Source organism: Diabrotica undecimpunctata, chromosome 2, assembly GCF_040954645.1.
Source record: "Diabrotica undecimpunctata isolate CICGRU chromosome 2, icDiaUnde3, whole genome shotgun sequence".
Classification (NCBI taxonomy): Eukaryota; Metazoa; Arthropoda; class Insecta; order Coleoptera; family Chrysomelidae; genus Diabrotica; species Diabrotica undecimpunctata.
The window spans coordinates 65,772,074-65,788,208 of record NC_092804.1 but is presented as its reverse complement, the minus strand read 5'-3'; the positions used below and the strand labels follow the sequence as shown (position 1 = coordinate 65,788,208).

At 31.0% G+C, this 16,135-nt stretch overlaps 1 protein-coding gene across 1 annotated transcript in view; it reads right to left on the bottom strand.

The window, feature by feature from the left end:
* cta (Guanine nucleotide-binding protein subunit alpha cta) overlaps positions 1-16,135 on the bottom strand; it is a 63,793-nt gene that overhangs the window by 14,181 nt on the left and 33,477 nt on the right. Inside the window, exon 2 of the mRNA XM_072523050.1 lies at positions 60-446. Within this exon, the coding sequence (XP_072379151.1) occupies positions 60-446 (387 nt within the window). The remainder of the gene's footprint in view (positions 1-59; positions 447-16,135) is intronic.

Here is a 16,135-nt window from a genome sequence, read left to right as displayed (position 1 = left end):
TGTACCACATTTTAATACTCACGATGAAAATTAAACAGAAAATTATTCACTGCACTTACCTTCTTCTCCAATAAATCGTATTTATTCAAAAACAACATAATAGCCACGCCAATAAAAATAACGTTATTGACAATCGCATCGAATATGTCTCTAGCTTCTTCTAACCTATTGGTCTTTCTATCTTCCAACAAGACTTGATCGAATTCGGAAGACGAGACAAGAAACAGAATGGAGGTAACGGAATCAAAACACTGGAACCATTTCTGTCGCTGTGACCGTTGTCCGCCTACATCGACGAACAAAAAGGGGATGCCGTTAATTGGGACGACGCACTCCGTGATACCTTTGGTGGCTTTCCGGCAGTGGAGGATGTCTCGGTTGGTGGGAATGTAGTCCGGTCGGGATATCCGTTCAAGGTTATTCAGGAAATATTCTACGGAATCGCTCTGTAAGAGAAAAACATATAATTAGAATTTAATTGCAATAAAGAATTTTATTTGCACTTATTTTTTTAACATTTATAAAAATAGAAATTTAAATTTAATTAAAAATTATAAATTTTAATTTAACAAAGATTTTGTTGTTATATACATTAAGAAATCACCTTACAAATAAAGGTGTGATCAATTACCAGAGATAGATTAGTGTGTCAGTTATTAAGGCACACACGCTTAAATAATGTATTTTATTTATTATATTATTTGCTGAGACGTAGTCTCTATTTGGGCCCAAGGTAGCAACTTCAGTTTCTACTTAGGGCCCATATAGAGACTACGACTCAGGGTCAGCAACCCTAATTGGGAGTCTTGCGTTGCCTTGCAGTAAATCTGTTTAAAATTTTAACATCATACGAATTTATCAACAAATATGTAATAAATAACAAATTTAATATCACTTAAAGGGTTTTTACCCCCATATTTAGTGGATTGACCTATGTATACTTGGTAACTGCACTGATGATGGACTCGTTAGTTTGAAAATGGATTGTGATGTAGCCTGAAAGGGTCTTTTTAAATATATACATATAAACTTTTATAAAAGATTTTTTTAATACACTTTTTTATATTGTTGATGCACTTAATGTTGATCCGTTAGAAGCCGGAAAACAATATCTTGATGAGAATTTTTTACAAACTTTTTTATTTTCAATAAAAACCTTTTTCACTGTTTATCCCACATTTATACTCTAGACGTAATCCCTAGAAAGTCTAAAAGAAAGAAAAAATATCACCCTTTGAGCCCCAAAAGAGCAACAATATTAAAGTGATTCACGAATAAACCAAAATATCCACATATCCTCGTTAAGTAGCTTTCGAAAGAGTCTCATAATGTATGAGGCTTGTTCAATTGAAGCCTTTCTTTGGTCCAGAAACAAATTATTTGCAAATATGTATATCTACAAATAATTACCACTATAATTAAGGCACATATCAAATTGTTTCACCAACCGATTTATACCCTGCTTAAAGAATCATTGTGGCTGTTGCTCGAAGAGGAACTGTTTCACGGCATGTTCTTCGTCTGACTGAAAATGATTACCTTTTTAACGCCTTTTTCAGTGGCCCCAAGATGCGAAGATCGCAAGGCGATACATTGAAACTATAGGGTGGATACTCTAATATCCTCTATTTATTTCGTTTTAGATTTTCTTTTACTATTTTGGCACCATGAGGCCGGGCAATGTCGTGCAGAAGAATGATACCACGTGAGAGCTTCTCTCACGTGGTAGTTTTTTCAAAGTTTCATTACACACGAAATTAATAGCAAAATGTTAAAAGAAACTTACCAAAACTTTTAACACATTTCACTCATTTTATTAATTTAATTCTATTAACTGGAGTATTTCCAGAAATACTAAAATCCTCAAAAGTACTACTTATCTACAAAAAAGGCGATTCCTCAAAAACTGACAATTACAGACCCATAATTGGGTCTGTTTCTACTAACTCTTCTCTAATTGGCATTGTTTCTACTTTTGGGAAAATGATTATTGAAAAGGTTATCAAACAACAATTTTATTCCTATTTTCAGTCAAATAATTACTTTAGCAACTCACAATATGGATTCAGAAGTGCTCGTTCTACTACGAATGCGGTATTTAATGTTGTGTACGAGGTGATTGAGGGGCTTGAACGCGGCAATCGCATAGCAATTTCTCTATGCGACTTGTCGAAGGCTTTTGACTGCGTTTACACGACATTTTGCTCCACAACTTAAATTGCTATGGAATCAGAGGTATCCCTCTTAAGCTTATAACTTCTTATCTATGTGGCAGACATCAGGCAGTAGTGTCTAAAGGTCATCTCTCCGATTTTCTATCCGTAAAACATGGAGTCCCACAAGGTTCGGTCTTAAGACCTCTTTTGTTAATGATATGTCTACGATTTGCCTAAATTCATATCTCCGTACAAATACATACAATTCGCAAATGATATAACATACGTTAAATCAGGAAAAAATTATGATGATTGAAAAATGTCTCATGAGGAAGTTTCTACTAAATCTATCACATGGTTTGCTGCAAACAAACTAAAACTTAACTCTGATAAAACGCAAAATTTGGTTATATCTGCAAATAATTTACACAATGATCCAGATAACAAAGAGACTGTTAAACTATTGGGAATAACCATAATAATCGACTGAACGGGTCGGCTCATATCTCACAACTTTGAAACATTAAAAATGACATATTTTTCTTTATTCCACTCTCACCTAAACTATGGTGTAATCATATGAGGAAATTCAAAAAATGCACTTCAAATTTTTAGAATGCAAAAGAAAGCTATCATAAGAAATCTATATAGGTTTTTAGCTAGGGTTAGTTATCTAGCTAGAACACTGCCGACCTTTCTTTATCAAATTAAAAATTATGCCGCAACCTACTCTGTTGATATTTCAAGTTCTATCATGATATCACACATTCACAAACACACAAACACTTTGTGTTATTTAAATTTAATTTAATAAAAATAGGAAGCGCTTTATTAAAGACCCTATAGTTTAGACAATTACCCGGAAAATACGATTTTTGTAGTACTCATTATTTAGATTAATTTTCTATTTTTTACGTTTTTCCACTATCAAAATTAATTATTAAAAAATGTAGAAAATATGCTAATTACATAATATACGAGTATACCACTAAGGCGTGACGTATCAATATGCACACACCTGACTTTATTTACCGTGTCTGATGCAATAATTATTGTACATTCTTGAAAGATCCATATAGTATTCAACAATAAACAAACCCAGTTATATACAGTATGAAACAACCAAAATGCAATATGTATGTATAATAGATCATCTATACAGATAGATATACATCTATAATATATGTCTGTTTGAACTGCATTTGAAATAGTGGACCAATATAAAACTTGGACAAAAATAAATCCATACCCAGTGATAGACATTGTATAAAATATCGTTCAACTATCTGTCTCCTTTAAAGGAAAGAGGAACTTGCCTAATAGTCGGAGAGATAGAGCCGAAATTTTGGAATGATATGACATTTCTCTATTGGAATATATTCATTGTAACTGGGATAAGACTTTGCCTTACAGGCGGACGCCCCTCGTGGTACAGGGGGTGGCTATACAGGGATGAAGTTGTAATTTTTTTCGGAAAAATTAACGATCGATAATATGGCTGAAAATTTGCCCAGAGTAAGATCTTGGTAAACCTAGACGAAATCCCAAAGGGCGGACGCGAGAGTGGATACATAAGGGGTGGCGGACAGGGGTGAAATTGCAATTTTTTGGGGAAAAATTAACGATAAGTAATATGTCCGTCATTTTCATGGCTCATTATTTAGCCCCTAAAAACTCTAAATCCAAAAGAGCGGACAGCTGGGTTGGTACATAGAGCCATAAAACGGGGTCAAATGTACCACTTGCCTGCGCATTTTAGGTCTCGGTAACAATTTTCAAACTGATTTTATTATGATATTTTTATACCGATTGATTTGAAAATTTGTATGCTCACTTCTGTTACTATTCTGAAAAGCGTCAAGTAGAGTTTTCCTCAAAATTTTCCAAAAAAATTTCCGTAAATGAAAATTTTCGTAATTTTTTGAGGTAAAATCTAATTTGTAGAATCCTTTCGATTTTCTGTTAGTTATACCATGATTTTTTGACGTGACAACGTCTTAAATTAGGTTGTGGCTCGGAGTCACTCATGAAAAAGTGTAACGCCCGCTCACGTCTGTTACGATGAGTCACCGAACGAGAGAGAGGCCCGCCGGACCGGCGAATGCCTTGCGTCTCTCTCCCACTCAAACATGATCGGTCCGCTGGTGCGATGCTATTTCTCCTATCATCGTCCTATCCTCAACAAAATCACTCAAATAGAAATTAGTTAAGTTTAAGTTTACATTTACAATGTTTTAGTAAACAAAATATATTTCTATAGTTAAAATTTGTGCAATTCTTATTTTCATTCAATTCCTTGTTCCTATTGTGCAATTTAATAATATTCATATCAATAAATATTCTACCGAGAAAAAGACGTTGTCACGTAAAATCTTCGCCCGTAAAACCGACTTTACAGGCAACCGAAACTTCTTTTTCCAAAAATTTTCAAACGATTTTTCCGATAAGAAAAAAAAATTTAGAAAAACTTTAAAAATTTCGTCATTTTTCTCACTCTCATTGATGTCATCACATTCATCATCTTCGTCACTTTCACTTTCAATAATATCACATTCATTATCTGCTTCATTTTCAATCACTACTTCTCGAACTGATTCTGGCATCTGAGGTCCACTAAACCATTTGAATTTATATGTTTCATCTTCAAACTCCCAACCATGTTCTTCAACAATCAATTCTGTTGGTACTTTTTTATGAGCATTTGTCCAAATATTTGAAATATAATGGGCTCGCAGTAGATGTTGGTGTAATTCATCTTGACATGGTGGTAAGCTTGAAGCATCGAAATTTTTTAGTTTTTTTTTTAAAGGCTCGTTTACATCATGCAACTTATACTGCCGGTTAAATAGTGAAACTCTGACATCGTTTACTTTTCTTTTTGGAATTGTTCTCGTCAGTCCTGTTCCATATAAGTGACATATGAAAGTTTCTAAGGTTTCAAAAACTTCATTACAATCGAAGTCAGTTTCACCAAGTTGGATAAAAGCATCTTGATACTTATTACATTTAGCGCATGCGTCTAGAATTACTGATTTAAATGGAACGCGCATCATTATTATTTTAATATTTTAAAATAATAATGATGCAAAATTAATGTCCAAACAGAATTTGTAAAATTATAATTAACTAATGAAAAAAAAATTCAATCAATTTAAAAGTTAAAAAAAATATTGAAAATATCTACAAAGTAAATTTCAAAACTTAAAAAATTGATAATTCCCCTATTAAATTGATTTTTATTAATAATTATTTGTAAAATGTTAAAGGAATTCTACAAATTGAATTTTACCTATTGATAAATAGAAATAATATATTTTGTATTTGATTATTAATGTAATAATAAATCAAATTTTTCTTATATCTGAACAACCATTATTTAGGCAATATAAATTTAAAAACCTTTTTATTGTAATAAAAAATAAGTAAAATTACTATTTGTTATACTAAAAATATTTAATAGTTAACATTATAAAATTACTTTAATTTAATAAAATATCAAACATTTATTCAATTAAAAATTAATTCGTAAAATATTTATATTTAAGAAAAAAATGTGATTTGTAAAGTAAATATGACTTTAGTTTGAAAAAAAAAACATACAGAAAATCGAAAGGATTCTACAAATTAGATTTTACCTTTAAAAATTACGAAAATTTTCATTTACGGAAATTTTTTTGGAAAATTTTGAGGAAAACTCTACTTGACGCTTCTCAGAATAGTAAGAGAAGGGAGCATACAAATTTTCAAATCAATCGGTATAAAAATATCATAATAAAATCAGTTTGAAAATTGTTACCGAGACCTAAAATGCGCAGGCAAGTGGTACATTTGACCCCGTTTTATGGCTCTATGTACCAACCCAGCTGTCCGCCCTTTTGGATTCAGAGTTTTTAGGGGCTAAATAATGGGCCATGAAAATGGCGGACATATTACTTATCGTTAATTTTTCCCCAAAAAATTGCAACTTCACCCCTGTCCGTCACCCCTTATGTATCCACTCTCGCGTCCGCCCTTTGGGATTTCGTCTAGTTATACCAAGATCTTACTCTGGGCAAATTTTCAGCCATATTCTCGATCGTTAATTTTTCCGAAAAAAATTACAACTTCATCCGTGTATAGCCACCCCCTGTACCACGAGGGGCGTCCGCCTGTAAGGCAAAGTCTTAACCCAGTTACAATGAATATATTCCAATAGAGAAATGTCATATTACTGATCAGTTCAAAATTTCGGCTCTATCTCTTGGACTATAAGGAAGCGATAAGTGGTTTGACAGCATAATAACTGCTTGTGTAGTCTAGTTTTTTCAGTGATTCTAGGCAACCTATTTGGGTGGAGTTTTGACTTGTTCTTGAATGAATTCAGAATCCAGCAGCCCGCTGAAGTATTGGATTTTTATAATATAATTATTTGACAACCTTTTGTTGGTCAACCACCTAGAGCGGAGTTGAGCCGAAATACATTGATTTCGTATGTTCCGTTTTAAATTCGTTCAATCTGTATATTCGATCATTTCTTTGGCGTCGTCCAGTCTCACAATATTTTTTGAGCTGACGTCAGGTGAATTCACCAGACAATAAGTAATGAATAGTAGTGCTAGGTTTTAGTTTTTTGTTTTTAGTAAGTCGTTTGTTTTCATGTTAAGTAAGAATGCAGTTTTTGTAACAACTAAAAAAACCTAAAAATTGTTTGTAAGTATTATTATATGTAAACTTACAATAATTATTTTTTCTAGCTGAACTGAGGATGCTTTAAAAAAGTATTAAGTAGCTGACTAATTATGTAGAATTTATTCATCATTTACATTTTCAGTATTATCTTGGACTTATGTTTAATAACTTCATTTTGATTATGATTACATTTAAATTAATTTTACTTAATTCTATTTAGTTTTAATTAATTGTAATTAATTTAATTTTTTTTTATTTTATTTAGTTCTATTTAATTTTGTTTAATTTTCTTTAATTATATTTAGCTCTGTTTAACGTTATTTAATTAATTTTATTTAATTCTATTTACCTTTACCTAATTTTAATTAATTTTATTTAATTTTAATTTAATTTTATTTTGGAGAATGTTGACGTTTGTTAAACGTATGTCATTTTATTTTTATAATAAGTGTATATTATGCAAATAATGATTAACTGCACAAATGATTACACTCAGGGGATCGAAATCAGAATAGAAAAAACTAGAGCCAATTTCAACAAAATGAGAAGAGTGCTATGTACAAGGGATCTAAAATTGGAACTAAGAGTTAGGTTGGCGAGGTGCTATGTTTTTTCGACTTTGTCTTATGGAATGGAATCTTGGACCTTGAATGCGACATCAATGAAAAAACTGAAATCATTCGAGCTGTGGGTGTATACAAGAATTCTGAAAATATCGTGGACAGAATACGTCACAAACAAAGAGGTTCTGAGAAGGATAAACAAAGAAATAGAAATTTTAAATACAATTAAAACAAGAAAATTGGAATATCTCGGACATATTACACGTGGAGAGAAATACACCTTGCTCCAACTGATTATGCAGGGAAAGATTCAAGGAAAGAGAAGCATAGGGAAGCGTAGAATGGTAGAAGGTAGATGGCTGCGCAACCTGAGAGAGTGGTACGGATGTACATCAAATGAACTTTTCAGAGCAGCCGTCTCAAAAGTTCGAATAGCTATGATGATTGCCGACCTCCGCCGCGGAGATGGCACTTGAATAAGAAGATGTAAATATATGTAAATCTTACGTTACAATAATTACCGAGCAGCCGTCTCAAAAGTTCGAATAGCTATGATGATTGCCGACCTCCGCCGCGGAGATGGCACTTGAATAAGAAGATGTAAATATATGTAAATCTTACCTTACAATAATTACAGTAACCTATGATGAAGTTGTAAAATTTCCTAGTAATGATATTTGAATTATCAATTTGTAGAATGAAATAGCAATAAATCAACCGTATCATTTCAAGAACAAAATATGATTGAAATGTCAGATGTTGGTAGTACAGATTTCTTTCCTAGGTGGCGTAGTTACCTTACCGGACAAATAGTGTGACTTCGTCCTAGCCTTTTATAAAGATAAATATGTCGATTTTTATAATTTTTTTTGATAAGTCTTTGATATATTTTCTGACGTGTTTTTTTTATGTCTTTTAAGTGAAATATCGATCTAATGTTTAATTAATTTTTTAATTTTGTGTCCATTATGACTCCCTGGTTAAGAGCTATTCGCGCCCTCTTTATGTTGCATTCAGTGTTTCTTGTTTTTCTTTTGTCAAACTGTTATTTTTCGTTATCTAATTATTTCGTTTATTAACATTTCATATCGTTAATTTAATAATATTATTAATATTTAATATCATTTATTATCTATCGTTTATCTATCTGGCACTTACATATCTGTTACTTTTCTATTAATCTATATCCTTACCCACCCCAACGACGCTGCCGAATTGAGCAACGTAGGTGCAATCTTGGTGAACGATCAGCTTTTTACTATCTACATTTGTTAGCTTTTTCGTTACAAGGCAAGAAAACATTTAAAGAGTAAACAAAGAGGGGTCGCAAAATAGTCTGAACATATCTGCACATATCGAGACATATCTCGCAATGATCAATTATCTAAAAAGCACCATCAACCAAGTTAGAAATTGTGACAAAGACCCTTCAAACCAGTAACCATTCATGAATGAAAGTCATTGCCTCAGTTAAAAACACGTTTTTAATTTTTTATTATTATTGAATGTTTGTTAATTATTAAATTTTAAAAAATATAAACGAAAGGATAACCAAATCCAATAATAACTTGCGCATTACAGTATTGGTGTAAATGAGTTTTCTCACAAAATCATATTAAAAGTTGGGATAGGTGAAATCATGATAACTCTGTTTTACTACTAGAAGTTGGAGAGCAATTTTGTTTTCTAGACTATTTTCAGCTCTGATATAAAAGTATGCAATAAATTAAACTAAATAATATTACATAGATAATAGATACCTTTCGTTTTTTCGTTGGCCAATTTCTTCGTATTTCTTACATGATTTTAATTCTGCTAAGGTCCATACTAAGAAATTAAGAAACCATTATCATGGTGTGCTTTAAATGACTAGGAATTATGTTATTATATTGAAGCATACGTTTTCAGAATTTTTGTTTTCTTGTTTTCTTTTAATTATACATGATTTTTATTTTAATCATACATGACAACTTAACAGAAAAATATCCACACTGTATGTATGTATAAGCGTGTGATACCTATTATTATCTTGTTTTAATGTTAACTCCAAATCAAGGTTTATTTAATATTCTATCTTTAGACTGTGTGTGTAGTCATGCGAATATGCGGGATATAAAAATTTCAAGCGATTTAAATTGGATCATTTTCTCTGTTAAATTAAAAATACAACATATGATTTTGGTTTCTTCTGGCAAGTTTCTTCTAAACTAAAATGTCAATTATTGGAAAAAAACACTTTATAAACAAGTTTTTGGGCATGTTTAGGAAGAACCAACAGGAAATTAAAAACAATAATATAAATTATTATTTGAAGTAATCCAGAAAAAATCAATAATTGCAAAAATAATTTCTAGATAATTTTAATTTAGATCAATAATAGTTAATTTCTTCAGTACTCCGTCATTTTGTATTTTCTTACGAAAATCGACTATATCAGCGGTACCCAAACAGTCGATCGCGATCGACTTTTCTCAGCCTTTCTCATTCTTTCTTTTGCAAGCGTAAACGTAGGAACTACATAATCGGTTCTGGGATATGCAAAGGTTATGTTAAATTTGTATTAGACTATTCTGTACGACTCGTAAGATATTTTCATATAAGGATTCAACTCGCAAAACATTTTGAACATAATTAATATGTTTAAGTCTTCAGGTAAGTATAATTTTTTACTATCATTCACACTATAGTGACTTTTCCTGCCTTTAAATGACTTTATATGTTCGTATACTGCTGCACGAACGTGGAATTCCAATTTTATAGGATGGTTTTTATTTTTTCCCCGTTTATCTTTAGGAGTGACTACACTCGTTTTTAGTGAATTTTGTAATATCTATAATTTTTTTTCTTTATTCCATGAATAGACATAAAGTCTACAAATATTTATTTCTTTTAAGCTATTATCAGTGCTAAAACGTACTATGCAGCATTTCTTAAATTTGCTTTGTCTTCATCTTTCCTAGGCCTCCTTCGGCGAATAGGGAGTACCGTAATCAATCCACATAAGTATGAGTTCTGCTCATTAATAGAAATCAATGTGTTAAGATTCTTAAGTATAGTTTTTCTTGCTTCTTCAGGCACATTTGGAAAACTTGTTTACGACCATACAGGTTGCACCTACCTCGTGACACTGTAGTCTAATTTTTTTCATCTCTCATTCTGCCGTGATTTTTCCTCTTTTTTTATCCATTCTGGCTAGTCACTATTCAGTCGCATTTCCGCTACTAATGTTTTCTGTATTTATTGTTTTTTACTTTCAAATTAGTTGGAAAACAATAAAAACACTAGCTACACCGACGAACCTAACTCTAAACTGCGCGTATTAGATCAACGTCTATTAGCAGTTTATAAGGACTTTACCCTTTTGGGGCCCATGGACCTGCCTGATGAGGACTTGCCCTCTATTGGCGATGTATGCGTAAATAAGGATTTCACAGGCACTAAGCGCTTTTAGGACGTGTACAAGCCGCTGGCCACTTCTACGTTAAAATTGTTACAAGACGGCACCACTAGATCTATGTATTTACGTAAAATTACGACTTGTCCCCTATTGGACCTGTACGCTTCATATATATTTACCTATTACTGCTTAAATTTATTTGCGTAGCATCTTTCTTAGAACAAATTATACCTTCTCAAAAAAGTCTTTGGCTAATTTTGTGAAAAATATATTATTGAATATATATTAAAAAATTAGCTAGTATTAGCAACCGCAAAATATGTGATTAGAACATCTAATTAAAAAATATATATTAAACTTCGATAAACTATTAAATAGTAGAAACGTGAGATCATCAATAACGTATACAACACATTGTTAACATCAGGTATGAGGGATACGTAACATCTAATTTTATTTGGCAGACAATATTTTATTTGGTAACAAATAAATAAATAGGACGCAATTTTAAAACATGTGAGTAAGTGCAGTTCTCAATTTATTTTTCAACATGCTAACATTTAAATAATTTATCTAAAACATGTTTTGGAGGTGTATTTATTTACTTATTTACTATAAACAAATACAAAATTTGTAAACGATCATTCTAGAACTAAGTAACGGAAAATCTACCAGAAGAGCGGAAGCAAAGGAAAACTTCCTACAATTACAATACATAAACGGAAAGGATAACACAGGGAAAACTAGAAAGAAATAGCAATGTTTAACCGATTGCAAAAAATGGAATTGCACATAACAAAAATGCGGCCCTCGGTTCCCGGAAGTACGCTGATACTTGGTCAAGGTTAGCGATCATTAAAGAGTGCAAACAGAGGAAAAAATACCCGGGTCAGATCAGGCTACCATGAATTCAGTATCTTCAATTTTAAGATATATTTAAAAAATTTCATCATTTTATCAAAATTGTTGTGAAAAAAAAACCCGTTTGAACCGGCTGACTGTTTAGCTCAAAAACATTTATAATAACTTTGATATTTTTTACGACGCGCTTGTAAGTAGGCTCACTCAAAAGATGGTGAAAAACACAATCTTTAAATAAAACCTTCTATACCAATAGAAACCAAGATATCATTTTTTTCTAAAATTGTTATTATATATTTCCATTGTTTATTAACATTAAGTGCTGAAAATTAAACAGATTATAACTGACGATCTAGATTTTATGATCCGATTTATAGATGGCATATACAGAGAAAGTGTAAAAAGTTACCAAAGTATAACCAAAATGTGATCGTACTCGTAACATACCGCCATGTTCAAGTGGAGGACTTTCCGAGTTCCATTTTGACGTGACAACGTCTTAAATTAGGTTGTGGCTCGGAGTCACTCATGAAAAAGTGTAACGCCCGCTCACGTCTGTTACGATGAGTCACCGAACGAGAGAGAGGCCCGCCGGACCGGCGAATGCCTTGCGTCTCTCTCCCACTCAAACATGATCGGTCCGCTGCGCGCGCAGCACTAGAGAATTAGGCGCGTTGAATCGGTGCGTGCTTGTGTCTCTGTCTTTCTCGAGCGTTCTTGGCGTTGGAAAACCGTGAAAGCGTCATAATACAAGTTCACACGTGTGGTTAAAGTATCGTCAGCTGTGTCTGTAGTGAAAATGTGGAGTGCTTAGATTCGTCATTTACAACAACTACAACAATAAAGGTAAATAATTGTACACTAATATTTCATTATCGTAAACTATGATTGATTGATTAATTGTTAGATTGACACAAAAGTTGAGAAACTGAGTTTATAGGTTATGTCATACTATTGACAAATGTTGATAGTGTTAAGTAAATTATTAGTTTAAATCACTCTGCAATCAATCGTAATTCAGTCGATTGAGAAGAAACAGCGCGTTTCAACTGCAAACAACTATTGTGCAATTTAATAATATTCATATCAATAAATATTCTACCGAGAAAAAGACGTTGTCACGTAAAATCTTCGCCCGTAAAACCGACTTTACAGGCAACCGATTTTTTTTATTAGAATAGATCTTCAAATTGAAGCGCGCTGGAAAAATTTGCAATATCTCACCTTTTACGGCACGCAGAACATAAATGCTGAGGCGAGCGTCACGGAACTAGCGCCACAAGACGGCATCGTCACAGGTAGCGTCATATCATAGCGATTCTTGACCTCGATTCACAACTCTCGATCAATTCGTTTCTAGTCATCATATATATATATATATATATATATATATATATATATATATATATATATATATACATACTCTAAGTAGGTTTAAATTAAAAACTGCATGAAAAGTAACAACAAAATATAGACATTAAATCAGAAGTAAAAAATTAAAAGAATATCTGTTACTAAAAGGTTCGATTCATTACGATTGTCAAAATTTAATAAAAGTCATAAATGTCATTCGATTAATGATAAGATTGAATCATCTGTTAAAATTTTTATAATAGTTCTCGTTTTAAAATAAATTCATATAAATACAATTATTATTTTTAAACATATGTAGTTTATATAATAATTAAATTTATTACTATCAAATGATATTTATTCATATTTTATTATTAATATTCGGTCTGAATTTGAAAGGTTTGTCATAAGTAAACAACTTGTGCTTTGTTAATACGTTAACAGGTGGCGTTATGAGCAAATTGAATTTGTTTAAAATATGAAGACCACAGGAAAATAACTTGATAAGTCACATTTTTGGTTTTGTTCAGAACATTTTTAAAGTTTAAAACTTTGTGATTATGTTAAAATACATCTTACAATTAATCAGTAATAAAAAGATAAAAATTTGCTATATTGGTTGTTGGTTGAAGATTTAGTTTTTTTAAATTTATATCGCATATTAATGGTATTAATTGTTTTTTATTCGTCTACACGGACTTAACAAGTTTTTCCTCTGTAAAGAAGGACTTATCACATTATTACCCTATAAAATCATTGGCTGTCTAATTTTTTGTAAAAAATAAAACAGAAATAGAGCAAATATATTTTTAATGCAAAAAGTATCAAATGAAACATTGCCATAAAAAATTTTTTACCAGTTTCCCATAATGGGCATGTCAAGTTCTTTCTCTATGTAACGAAACATGTAATGAAACTATGTAAATAAAGCTACAAAGTGGAATTAAAAAAGAGAAATGTCAAAAACGAGGGGGTGGACGTTAAGTATTCAAAACGTCAAAATTGACCATAATTTGTTATTTTGATTTTTGATTGTTTTATAATTTTTTGTACAGAAAACGTAAAATAGATCTTACTAACTAATGCGATAAAGCATATAAAAAGCTAAAAAAATATACACCAACAAAAACTGCTGCTGAATAGAAATTTGATTAAAATTTTTTTATGACATTGTAGAGAATAGAAAACAGCAATTTTGTTGATTCATATAAAGCTGCGCGCTAGTCTACAGTACCGCCTACTGAACCCTTTTTTTCTAACCTGGTGTAGCTCGAGAAAATAATAAGAACTGGTCCACTTTCACCTCCCGAAAAAATTGGAAAATCCCCGAAAAATAAATTAATTTTTTCCATAAAAACGTTATTGAATTTTGCTATTATTTCGTAATAAATATTTAAATTTTAATAATTAATGTATATTATTTATATAAATACATAATATTAATTATATAATAATATTACAAATGTGTTTATTGAAATTAAAATGTGAAACGATTTTTTAAGAAGTTTTTACACTCTGAATAAATGGTTTTAAAACAAATATATTTATATAACTAATGAACATTAATCAATAAAATTTAAATATTTCTGACGAAATAATAGTAAAATTTAACTTTTATTAGGAAAAATTTAACTAATATATTTTCCGAGGTTTTCTGATTTATATTTTTTTTTTAAATATCTTAAAAATGAAGCCTCAAAAAATGCGATCTGTTAAGTACCTTTAGAGTCACTGTTTGGGCAAGTACAGTTTTATAAATAATCGCTCTTCGGGATAAACAAATTGAATAACTTATAAACTATTTAGTAGATCCAGCTGAGATTTAGCACACAAATGTGTGCTATTATACAAAAAAATACCACGTGTCACTACGTCCTGACAAGGGCTCAAGGAGGATGTAAAAAAAAATTATTCACATTACTGAAAAAATAAGGGTCTTTTGCAATTATCTTGTTCAATTCTTTATGTATTTTAATTTAGAAAATCTCAAATTAAAGAACGCTTTAGGTTCTACAATTTTTATTTGAACCATTTTTCTCTAAAATATAAATAGACTACAAGCCCATGGGAGATTCAAAGGGTCGTTTGACCCAGCATGAGCGTATATAAATCAATACAATATGTAATAACAACCTTTAAAAACTATGCCGTTAATTTTTATCGATACAGGTGGTTACACAGGTAAGATAAACTTACCACTCAGGGAGGGGGGTAATTTGGAAAACATTTTTGTACAGCATTTATAACTTTTAAGGAGTACAAATAAGGTCATTGGAGCCAATATGAAACTCGCGATTTGAATTTAGTTGCATAAAATAATAACATTTTTGGATATGCCGTTAAGTGGGATCTTACGATCTTCTGTACGCCTTTGATACATTTTGTTAATATTGACATTACTTATCGACAAAAGCAAAATGCAGTACAAAAAAATGGTTCTAAATGGCTTTAAAAGTATTATAGTCCAGGTTGTGCGGCCGCTCCCGAATGAAAAGTGTTTCTGATTCGGTTTTTTTACGGATTCCTTTTCAAAAATGCCCCCTTTAAACAAATCAGAACAATTTTTTTAAACTTCCAAAAATAACTGGTTTTTGCACCGAGAAAGAGAAAAACTCTCTTGTCATTTTTATCTCTAAAATTAATAGTTTTCAAGTTATAAACAATTTATAATTTTCAAAAAAGCGAAAATACTACATTTTCGAGGCTGGAAAACTCATATAAAAATTATTATTTTTTAAGTTGTCAAGTGCCTAGATTGAACAGCAGTTTTAAGAAGGTCTATTAAATTTGTTTTATTCTCTTCATTACCAAGAAACTTATATTAAGATAATTAATAATAATAAGTTTTGGGGTGATGGAAAGGCAAGATAATAAATTAATAATAACATAACCATGTTAGAAAAATAATTAATAGATTTAAAATGATATAAATAAAAAAATATATACTTAATAGAAAATTTTAAATAAAGATATCGATAAATCAAATAAATAAGACGATCACAAAGGCAATATGAAAAGACATAAGAAACTACAATGTAGAAAAAACAAAACAGGCAATAGAGAAAAATAAGAACATGAAAGTTTTGAAGAGGAGCGTACAAAAGGGGAAAATAGAAATTAACAAACTGAGAAACAGC